General features: G+C 35.7%; 3 protein-coding genes across 3 annotated transcripts; all 3 read right to left on the reverse strand.

The window, feature by feature from the left end:
* Positions 1-7: 7 nt before the first annotated feature.
* On the reverse strand, positions 8-589 carry LOC149136057 (uncharacterized). The gene has a single exon (XM_089350066.1). It carries the CDS (start codon positions 587-589, stop codon positions 8-10), a length of 582 nt encoding a protein of 193 aa, XP_089206192.1.
* A 319-nt stretch (positions 590-908) lies between these two features.
* On the reverse strand, positions 909-2051 carry LOC106874701 (uncharacterized). The gene has a single exon (XM_014922512.2). It carries the CDS (start codon positions 2049-2051, stop codon positions 909-911), a length of 1143 nt encoding a protein of 380 aa, XP_014777998.2.
* Positions 2052-2227: 176 nt separating this feature from the next.
* On the reverse strand, positions 2228-2611 carry LOC149136058 (uncharacterized). Its single transcript, XM_089350067.1, has one exon. The coding sequence runs from the start codon at positions 2609-2611 to the stop codon at positions 2228-2230; it is 384 nt and encodes a 127-aa protein (XP_089206193.1).
* Between the last annotated feature and the right edge of the window lie 9464 nt (positions 2612-12075).

A 12075-nucleotide genomic window follows, 5' to 3' on the forward strand; every position in this document is an offset into this window, starting at 1 on the left:
AGAAGACTCATCCAAGATAATCAAATCCAGGTTTCGTATGATTTGCATGGTCTGAAGTGGCTGGTACATTACAAATGCTGGCTTCCGTGAGTGGGACAGGCAACTTGAACAAACTATGGATAGTCATTCCACCTGACAGTAGTGCCTGTCCAAGCACCACTGCACACATTGCAGTTGTTCCTTCACAGATAAGAATGGTATTAAACATATAAGTTTTACCACAACCTCCTCGTGTATCTACATAGAAACAGGAGTGGTTGGGCACCTCACCTCTCCTCTTCTTATCTACAGATTCAAGCACAGCATTAGCAATCAGTCTCTGTTCATCAGTAAGTGTTACAATGCCTGGGTAATTGAGGTCTCCATGATGGTCAAGCTGCAGTACTCCAATAGGTTCAGGCTGCCCAATTCCTAAACAATTAATGCCATTCTCTATCAGAATTGCATCAATTGAGTGCAGAGCCATGTTTTCCACATGTTCTGCAATAAAACCTTGGTGTAAGAAATCTTCAATCATGGATTCCTTGTGAGTGGTCCACAGGTGAAGAGTATTTGCAGGGTTCATATAAGTGCACAGAGTAGCAAACATAACACAACTGTAAGGGCATCCGACAGGCAGCAGCTTCTAGAAATGCATGTTCTAGTGTGTCATCGTTTGAGAGAAGACCGTATCTTGGCATGCTGCCTTAAATGTTGGCAAGATTTCTCCTTCTACAGTTCACAAATCCTGGAAGCTCACAGTGCCTGAAACATGCTGCAGCAACATTCACAAGTCTCTAGGGCTCACTTTATACATTCTACTGATGATATTAGAATTCCTTTGCCTTGGTGTCCATGTTCTACTGCGTTCATTAAACACATAATGCAGCGGGATGTCAGAGTACAAATGATTCCTTGCATCATCATACTCATGCAGTGAGGGTAATGTCATGGTCCCTCTGTGCCTGAGCAGCTTGCTGAGTGCTACCTCTGTGAAAGTAAACTCTTTGCTGGTCTTCAAGATGTACTGCAAGTCTGTAGACAGTGTGAGATGTGTCATGTAGCTTAAATTCTGACAGTCTCCACATAGCTTCCAGAGGAGAAACATATTGGCAAGTAAGATAATTAGTAATTTCATCGTGAGCTTGATTCTGCTCATGATCTACTGCTGAGTTGTCTTTTACTTCAACAGAAGCACAGTCATGTCCCTTGTGCACATACTTGAATATATGTTTAATGCTTTTCACAGATGAACAAATTTCTACACTAATGTGAGCCCTGTACTTTTTCAGCAGGCAGGCATGGTATGGCACAACGTTCCTATTGTCAACTGAGTGACATCCAACTTGAACTATGACTCCAGTATTGCGTTTTCTGTACTCTGGATAGCCATTCAAATTAAGAAGTGTTTCATCTCTGTAGTTCTTTGGGAATTTCTTTTGACATGAGCCATTTTCCATGCAAGGGGAAGAAGGATTATTTGTTCTGCAAGGACCATGTATCATGCATATTTTCACTAAATCATGCAAGACTGGATCATCATTGGTATCAAGAATTTCAGCTGTCACGATCCTATCTATGTCATTGCTGTTTCTCAGTTTGTCCTCATTTTTCAACACTACCAATATGTGGCAGTGGAGAAGACCTCTCTTCTGAAACTCAATGTCATAGACATGAGCCACTGGCACCCTTAAAATGTGTCTATCCTTTATGTCCTTCATAAGTTCTGCAAGGTGTGACTTGCACACTTGGGCAGCTAAATCTGACCTATTTTCAGATGTTTCATTTTGATGTTGATTATCAACTATCTCAGGGCACTTTGGGTTGCAAGTGTAAGTGATGAACAAGTCTGGCTTAGCATATTTTGAAACAATTGATATGACATCCTGAAAATATTGGTGCATATTCTTTGGACTGCCTGTGAATGAGGAAGGCAGTATCACTGACACTCCTGGTTCAATATTCTCATCTGCTTCTGTGTTCAAATAGTCCATCAATCCATTGTACCTTCCACTTGCAACTGGTCTGATTGTTCCTAATATATTGCAGCCTGCATCCTTCAACCTTGACATATGCATCTACAACTGTTAAAATAATTTTCCAGCTCTGTGAATAACACTAAACCTTATGCACACGTGTCCAGCATTCCTCGACATGTTGCATCTCACAATGCCATCCAAATTCCCCATGGAAAAACAGAATTGGGTAGCTCATAGTGTCCAAGTGGTATGATGTGTAAGATATTTTTTCAGAGGAGCCTCTCTGGGATACACAATAATGTCTCTATTTTCAGGAGGACACCATTTTCTCCAACAAACACTGCTATTTCATTGCTGGTGGGGAAATTGTAGCGCCTGATATCAGACCCTCTCCTGGAGTGTAACTCACATCTCTCTATTGGCACATTGTCTCTTCTGGCTCTCTCCTCTTCTTGTTCAACTGCATGCATGTTCTTGTACAACTCTGCATAAGGATTAATTTGGTGGATAACATCACTTATTTTTCTCATAGTAACAGGGGAATACTCAAAATTTTGAGGTGCATCTCTCCTGTGCTGCAGAGCTTCATCTACATCAATTATGTATAACTGGGTGTATTGCAGTTGATCATTAGCAGGATGCAGGTTTGTCATCATGTGGTAAGTTTGACCCTGAATGCAGAAGCAATACGGACCACTTCCTGGAGGTGCTGCCAGTTTGACTCCGAATGATGCAAAGGAGAAGGTACAATTGTAATTTCTGATATTTCTACAGAATGAAACAGACTCTTGATTGTTTCCCTCAAATTAACTTTTTAGTGTCTTTGGATATGGTTGCAATGTAGGCACATTCACTTTTCCATTTGTAAACCTAAATGTGCCACAGTATTCACATATAATGTTCATTTCTCCAATGTTAAATTGTTCAAATTCATTAACAATAAACTCTGTTCAGCACTGGCCTATATCTTCTCACATGCTGTCACTGCATCTGATGCCTCCATAAATTGTCAATTTCACCAGCATTCATATTTTGAACTCTTTCTCAATATCTTCCCCTTTGGTTTTGCTGATAAATAACCCTGTCATGTTGATTCATGTTCTCTACTCTTTGCTGAAATAAGTTTCTCTGCTGCTCATGGTACTGTGCACGCTGTTCCTCATTCATATTTTCTCATCTTATTTGTTGTCTCTTCCTATCTTGCTGCAGGTGTTCCTCATGTTGTTCACCCTCCATTGATGCTCATCTCAACTGCTGGCATTGCCTGTCTCTCTCTAGGATTTCCTGCCTCTGCTCTTCCCTTATTCTCTGCCTGTAGGGCCTCATTTTTGCGCGAGCAGCTTCCAGTTTTTGTTGCTGGTTCATGACGAATGCAGTTTATAAGCACAAAAGAAATACAAGATAATATATATACAAAACACATATAAGAAAAAATTGATAAAAATGGACTGTTATAGGCAATTTGGATCTTCTATGTTTCATTCACAAAACCAGCCCCCTTTAATTTTGCTCAGATTGTTTTCAATTTTGGTGTATCGATGCAGTTCTGAATTTTTATTATTCTCAGGTAATTACATTATCTCATAAATTAAGAATCTGATGTCAGAATTAAAGTTTGAAGATTTGGGTAATTTTAGCCCATCAACAGACAGCAAGTCATTAACAGCTTGTTTCTGGATGCGCACACCCACGCAAGTCAGTGGCACCCACGATAAAACATTTTAAAAAAACCTCCACATTTTGAGTAACATTTTATTTCAATTTCAAAATTTGTTTTATTTATTCATTTTATTGGATAGATATATTTGTCCGAAGCAGATTACATTTGAATAACATTTGATTTCAATTTCAAAATTTGTTTCATTAGATATATAGATAAAAATCCCATCCTCGTTTTACAGTTTACATATATTTATACATGTATAGATATGTATAGATATATGTGTCTATCTATCTATCTATCTATCTATCTATCTATCAACACACACACACACATTCTATCACCACTCTCTCCCTCTCCTTCTGACTCTTTCTCTCTCACTACTTCACTGTCCCTCCTCTGTATTGAAAAGTAAAAGTAACATCGAAAATTTACTGTGGTTATTTCTCTTTGATTTAACAATGTGTCGATGTATTTATCTATCTACTTGTATTCCATTTCACAGAAGACAAATAGATAGATAAATACATCGACACGTTGTAAAATCAAAGAGAAATAACCACAGTAAATTTTCGATGTTACTTTTACTTTTCGATACAGAGGAGGGACAGAGAGGTAGTGAGAGAGAAAGAGTCAGAGAGAGAGAGAGAGAGAGAGAGAGAGTGGTGATAGAAAGTGTGTGTGGACGTGTGACATTCTCTGTGTTTATAGATAGATAGACGCACATATCTATACATGTAAGTATAGATTCATGTGTCTATCTATCTATCTCTCTATCTATCTATAAACACAGAGAATGTCACACGTTCACACACACTTTCTATCACCACTCTCTCTCCCCCTCCCTCTGACTCTGACTCTTTCTCTCTCACTACCTCTCTGTCCCTCCTATGTATCGAAAAGTAAAAGTAACATGAAGACCGTAATGGGCAGACAAATTAAGGAAGGAACAAGCAGAATGATAATATGATGATGATAATAATTATAATAATAATAATGATAATGATAATAATAATAATAATAATTTTCTGATTAGCTAAAAATCCAAACAATAAATGAATCAACATTTTTCAAACCTTGGTTAGTTGTAAAAATGGTGAAGAAAGTAGAGTAAATAGTTGAACTTTTAATAGAATATATAGAATAATTTATTTATTAAGCATTTTTAGTTCGTGTTTCATTTTGTTGATATTGTTGTTTATTTGGTCTCTGGTCAACCTTCATAACTCAGACGTTATTACAAGACGTAATTGTCTTTCTTTAGTCAGATTGTATACGGCTTTGCATTACCTAATGTGTCCTTCCTTTATTATAACAGTAGTGTGTGATTTGACGTAGATTTGGTTGCTAATTCTAGAATGTAGCATCACTCTACAGATGTTCCCTCTTTGCAACACTACCACCACCACCACCACCACCACACACTTAAAAAATATTTGTTATCTTATATCTAACCTATCAGTGTTTACAAGAATGGAACAATTTCATACCTTTAAATTTCATTTTCAAAGATTTCATGTTTTCTATTCATAAATCAACTATTTTTAAAATTGGTTTTTGTTAAAAATATTAACCCATTAGCATTCAAATTATTCTGACCAATGTAATGCTTGTTTATTTGCATTGTTTTAAATTACCCATGCACTGTTTCATAACTTTTAGATTTCAATGATGTGGTCATTTATTTTTAGAATGACATTATAGGGTAGCTGAGGGTGGCTGATTATGGGCAGTCTCAACATAAAACTGGCAGAATATTTGGACTGGATATGGCAGTTTAAATGCTAAAGAGTTAAAGGACTGGCAGAGGATGTAAAGTGTTAGACTTTGAAGTTGTTGTTTTTTTTTTTTTTTTTTTTTCCTGGTTCCAAATCCTGTGGTATTTGACTTTCACTCCTCTGGTGTCAATAGAATGAGTATTGTATTCATCAAGTTTTAAAGTTGATTCAGTTAATTAGTACTCTTTTCCTAGAAATTTGTGGTCTTGAATGTAAGTTTGAAATCAATATAGTTTTTGAAGCCATGATATTTAAATTTGATTATTACATTTAATTTAAATATTAAGTCTAATTATTAGAAAAAATATCATTATTGAAATTTGGAATTTTCAACAGTAAAACTACTAAATTATCAATTACTTTATTTCTAAATCTATTTATTCAACCATGAAAGAAAAAAAAGGGCTTAAGAATCATGATTAAGACTAATCTGATAGTTGTTTAATCTCATCTTTATAAAGTAAAAAATGTAAAAGATGTATAATATAACAAAATAAAAAAATATATATATTTATAAAATCCTCCTCTTTTCTTTATGTAGCAATGTTTTGTTTGATTTTTGATATGATAGCTCCTACATTCCTGTTTCAAAAGATTTTTTTTTTCAAAATCAAAGCTTATTTGATTCTTACAGGATCATGGATTAATTTTCTAAGAGACTGTTCACATGTTCAGACAGATCCCTGCATCAACCATTACTATTTGAACAATTATCTTTGTGTAATGAAATCCCTTCGAGTTTTATTTTTTTGACTCAGTTAATAAATATCATGGAGTTTTCTTAATACAATTTAGCTATTGTTTATGATTAGGGACGTAATTAATTCTGAAGCATAATTATTTCCCAATCTTCTCCACAACTTTGTTAGTCCTTTCCATATTTTATTATTTCCCCTCCCTCTGTCCCTTCCACTTGTATAAATAAGCATGCTCCATTACCGATTTATAATTTCAACCTATTTCATGCTAGAAATAAGTTGAGAAGCTAAGACATAACAGTTTTCTACCAACTTAAGGACATTTGACAAATTACCTGTAATACAAAGTCAAACTATAATACTGCACTGTATTGTTTTTGACATTTTGTTTTTAAACATTTATTCATTCCAAGTTGTATTTCATTCTTTGCAATAACAAAGGAAAAAAAAATATATTCATATATTTTTTAATTGATAAAAGTCAATAATGATTTTTTAATAATACCAGGTTAAGCCACAAATTTTTTGAAAGGGTGACAGTTTACAAAATTTGGGGGAATCAACATCAGTACTTGAATGTTGTTTAATTTTAATCTACCATTGGAACAATAAAACATAAAATTGACTTTAGCAGGATTTGAGTTTGGGATGAAAAAAATCTGACTTTGCTGCAAAGCATTTATTTTATCTACTACTACTTATTCAACAATCCACAAATAAATACTAATTAAAATAATAAAATTATGATAATTTTCTGCATGAAGTTGAAGACATGTGAATTTAATGATTGAGAAAAACAGAAGTTGTGATGCTTCTATTATTCCCCAGGGTATAAGTAATGTAAGTAAAATAGCTCCCAAGTGTGAACTGAAACCAGGATATGGATTTAGCTTCCTGAAATTTCCTACCATATTAATTAGGTATCAACCGAGGTAATGACATTTACTCTAGGATATGCAGTTTGTGTTGACATGTGCTGAAGAAGTTGCTGGAAGTTGACTAGTGTATGTTGTGATTGAATTTTTTTTTCTTTAGTGCATGAAATCAATTTGTATTACATGTGCATTCTATATACTGATATAAACATGTGATGCAATTGAATTTTTTATGTTGAATAAGAGATGTCCTGTCAGTTGATGGATGTTTAACTCCCAGTCAATTTTGATTGAGTAGATTTATGATCAAAGGCATTCAAACTATGACCATCCAGGCTTTTTTCTTTCTTTACAAACATAGTGTAACTTTTGACTATATCATCATCGTCCAAAATACTTAATGCTAAGGCAGCTTAGGGTGGGTTGAGGGGGATGGCTGTTATCTCTAGCTTGTCAAACAACTGCACAGACTTAGATAAAGGAAAACTTCAAAAACGGTTAAATCAAACATGAAATTTATATAATCAAAATGACATTAGATCAAGTTATACAAAATGCTGTAGTATTGTTGATGTATCCAACCCACACCAGCATGAATTGATTAAAAAGAACTCATAATGATAATTATTATATGAAAGGAGAAAAGAGAAACTGTCAATTGTGTCTTTATCAAAGGATTTGGTGGATTTTCAGAATAGTATTTTTGGTGGATTTTCAGAATAGTATTTTTCATTATTTTATAATATCAGGGAAGGGATGGCTTAGAAATGTTAAAAACAAGGGTTGTTGAAAATTTTGTCTTTTTAAATGCAAATTACATTTGTTTGGGAATGTGTAATATTATAAAAGGACAAAGAAATACAGAAAAAAAAACAATTTAATTTTAATTATGGCAGCTATTCCAAAAGTCTATCAACTTCCCTATCTTTTATTCAAACAATATGTATCACATGTGCTCTCCTTTTCTTTATAAGTAAATACAGTAGGGTGAAATCTGTAGGATATTTGGCTGCTGTTTCTAGCAAGTTGAGCTACTGCATAAAAGCTCCTCATTGCCTTATTAGAAATTTGTTGTTTGATTTGATTGCTTCTGCTTAATCACCTTCACAGTGCATTTATGCTAAGCTTTCTCTTCATATAATCATTTCCTCCCGAAAATTATTTATATATATATATATATATATATATATATATATATATATCATAACAGTTTCATTATGAACTTTTTTTTTTTTTCCAATTCTTGGCTGGTAATCATTGAAATTGAAATATTGAACTCGTCATTATACATTATCAAGAGGCCTTTGTCTCTTTATCATTCAATAATTTACAATAATTTTTGTTCAAAAATGGTCTAATGCATGATTTCCTAAACTAAACTACATTTATATCTGAGTTGATACTTTTGTAGGATATCATCTAATTACCAACCACAATGGATACTTAAAAAAAGCAAAGAGAAAACGAAAAAACCCACTATGCCTTAAATTTAACAACAACAATACTTCATTTCAGGAAGAGCATTTCCAACATATACATGTGATTTTGACTTCTGGTGAGAAACAGCAGATGGTAGGAAAAGCTAGAAAGTACTTCACAGGCAATCAATGCCAGTCATCAATATCATCATCATCATCGTTTAACGTCCGCTTTCCATGCTAGCATGGGTTGGACGATTTGACTGAGGACTGGTGAACCAGATGGCTACACCAGGCTCCAATCTGATTTGGGAGAGTTTCTACAGCTGGATGCCCTTGCTAACGCTAACTACTCCGAGAGTGTAGTGGGTTCTTTTATGTGCCACCAGCACGAAGGCCAGTCAGGCGGTACTGGCAACGGCCATGCTCAAAATGGTGTATTTTATATGCCACCTGCACAGGAGCCCATCTAGTGGCACTGGCAACGATCTCGCTCGAATGTCTTACACGTGCCACCGGCACAAGTGCCAAGAAGGCGACGCTGGGCACAGATGCCATCACGATTTCGCTGGCACCTGTGCCCAGCGTGAAAATTTAACTCAGTATCATGTTTAATGTCAAGGCCACCTAGCTCTTGTCAGTGAACACATTGTGGTTTAAAGATAAACATTATTTGTACAAATTTGCAGCACGAGACAACAACGAGGCTCTCGTCAGCAACCAGTATTTAGCAAGAGAAAGACATTCTCTTTCTCATTCCTTCTCACACTCAAATTTGTTGAGTTGAACTTGTGAAAAATTTTGATTGCTGTGTGCTGCTTTGCAGTGGTTTTTCTGGTTGAGCTTTCTCTCTATTGAAAGATAGCGATGGTGATGAGTAGAATGTTTAATTCGGATCTCAGTGGTTCCAAATTGTCCTCTTCAGAGGAGGAATTGGTAAGAGCCATGAACAAGATGGATAATTGTTTGGAAAAAAGAAGCTTTGCGAAGATGACGGAGATAAAAAGAAAAGGAATCAATATGGCAAACATTAAAGAACACCAAAAGATGGCAAGTAGAGTGGGTGGTGATGTGAAGCTGTCACCACCACAGAACATAGAAGACATGATGAAGAAAACCATTGTTTACAAAGTATATGCAGTAGAAGAAAAAAAGATAGAAAAAGTTGAGGTAGAAATAATTGAGAAAGCATTGAGCATGGTACACAAGGATATTGTGTTCATGTTGAGAGGAAACAAACATTCCTTCTCACACTTACGCTGAGAAGCACTGCGAAGCCAGCAGTCACAGCGGACCCTTGTCCCGCTCTAACTCCACATGCTTATCTCCAGAGGTAATGAACCTCACATGTACGGAGCTATAACAAACCATGTGCTGCCATAAAGATGGTCTCTGAGAGCGAACCACATGAATGAGAACTCTGTAAATAAACAGCTATTGAACTGTACTCCACTTGTGAACTTCTTTGTGTTCCAGATCCTTGAAGCTACAAAAATAATTATAATGGGAAAAGGAGATACTCCACAGGTATCATAAACTTTCCATTCCATTGTAAATTCTTGGAAAATTTTGATGAAGGTTGGTTTAAATACTGAATGAGAATTATTTTGACCAAAATTTTTGTTGATGTACAAATGAGAATGGAGGATGGAAAAATCTGCAAAGTAATGAACATAACTAATTTGCTTACTAGGATTTTCAGCCACCAAAAAATATTCTATTTATGAAAAGAAATCTGAAGGAGTCGTTGTTAGAAGTCTCGGATTTCGGACTTTACTAATTAAAAATACTTTGATAAAATGTTATTTGTGGAAGCTAAATTTAGAAGGGCACTATTTAAAATAGTATCAAGAGGATCTTTAGATACTATTTTGTCTTTATATTTATAATTATCTGAAGCATGGATTTCAATGTAATTCACTTTGTAGGTCATTGACTACTTGGAAAAAAACTTAAATATAATATAAATGTCAAACACAAAAATTTTAGTCCCCATGTACTTCATGTCTTCGATGAAGCGGTTTCACTTTCGATTATACATTTTATTGTACTTTAGAAGAGGCTATCTCATTTCCTTATACACCGGTTTTTTTCTTTTTTTATTAATAATAACAATAATGATGATGATGATGAAAAATATCAAACATCTCATTTATAACTTTTGTGTATATTTTGACCTAGGAGAGTCAATCAAGTAAAAACAAATTGATATTAAAAGTGGAATACTGATGGTTTGTATGTCTTTAACCATCATCACACTATATAACAATAGAGAAATTTTATACTCGTTGAACTAATTCGCAAATATGGGACTGTGTTGTTTAGCTCCAAGTTGGCCCTGATCGAAGAAATCCGATGGTCAATGGCATTCAAGACAGTCTTTTTTCTTTCTTTTTCAGGAACAGCGTATCTCAAAGAACATTACCCAATGTTTTAAGGTTGGGGGAGACCTGGCTGCTATGTTAGCTCATCCAATGACCATGGGGGTAGAGCGTGTTGCTCGGAGCATCATGGCCCTTTTCAACATATGGTACCTGCTACAATCTCTGATCAGTGGTTCCCATTCCGATGAAGATTGGCCTTGAGGTTAACTCGTCCAAGCCAGAAGTCGTGAACATCGGTTACAATGCTGAGGGTTTTGTGGCCTTCATCTCAGATATATGATCATTACTTCACCAGGTGCATATGGCCTCGAAAGACGACACCCTCCTCTCCTCTTTGTGGACATCCAGTCACCCCCAAAACAAATTGGATGCTACCTAGGGCAGCATGATCTCGGACGAACTGGTGCACTGACTTGACCTGCACCATCTGGCATGTTTCCGCTCGGCCTCCCAACCCCACAGTGGTGCATGGCTCAGCACAATGCCCTCTCTCTCGACTGGCACTCAGCTTGATAGTGACTGTCTGTGCATTGATATTTCCTCGAGGCTTGGTTTCCAGATCTGTGAGCCCCATAAATGCTGCTGCAGAACCACTGTGGATTCTTTCTGCCTTCACCCATTGTTATGCCAATATACGCTGGCCGGCTTCCACGCCATGCTGGTCTCAATGAGATCATAGAGCATGGCCTGGACCCCGTAGGCTTCCCTTCCCAGCTCGAGCCATTTAAAAATATCCATTTTTTTGAAAGGTATGAAGAAACAAAGCCAACTCTTGTGTCTTGTGAACTTTCCACACCTCACTCTCGGAAAAATAATTTCACATTGAATTCCAATGATGTCGTAATCTGCACCATCTGAAGCGTATTTGTGGAAAATCTTATTTAAAATATCCATTTGTTTGAAAGTTGTGAGGAAACAAATTTGGGTGGGGGTACACTTGTTTAGCTATCTTCTTTTTCCTTATCTCTGCCTCAAAATCAACTGTGCATCGTGTTGAGGCTGACTTGTTTATTCTGTTTTTACTATTTCAACCTTCTTCACTTTCCCATAGTAAGCAAAACTAATGTCTTGTGTTGTTCTGATTGTTGCAAATAGTAAGATTGATATTTAAGAAAACATATTTTCTTATAGAAATAATGTTGTGTAAGGACATGCGTTTTTACAAATACGACATAGATATTGTAATGCAAATTGATACAAGAAGCGACGTTGTTTTGATAACAAAGACTTTTGTAAAAAAATGGCAGGACCTAACTTATTAAATAAACTCTTCCTTCTTTGGCGGTTTCTGCCAATATGTTAGC

The sequence above is a fragment of the Octopus bimaculoides genome, chromosome 4 (assembly GCF_046866305.1).
Source record: "Octopus bimaculoides isolate indiv1 chromosome 4, ASM4686630v1, whole genome shotgun sequence".
Lineage (NCBI taxonomy): Eukaryota > Metazoa > Mollusca > Cephalopoda > Octopoda > Octopodidae > Octopus > Octopus bimaculoides.

Bases quoted from the DNA above. Each gene is read 5' to 3' on its own strand.
- LOC149136057 (XM_089350066.1), bottom strand. From the start codon at position 589: ATGTTTGCTACTCTGTGCACTTATATGAACCCTGCAAATACTCTTCAC.
- LOC106874701 (XM_014922512.2), bottom strand. From the start codon at position 2,051: ATGTCAAGGTTGAAGGATGCAGGCTGCAATATATTAGGAACAATCAGA.
- LOC149136058 (XM_089350067.1), bottom strand. From the start codon at position 2,611: ATGACAAACCTGCATCCTGCTAATGATCAACTGCAATACACCCAGTTA.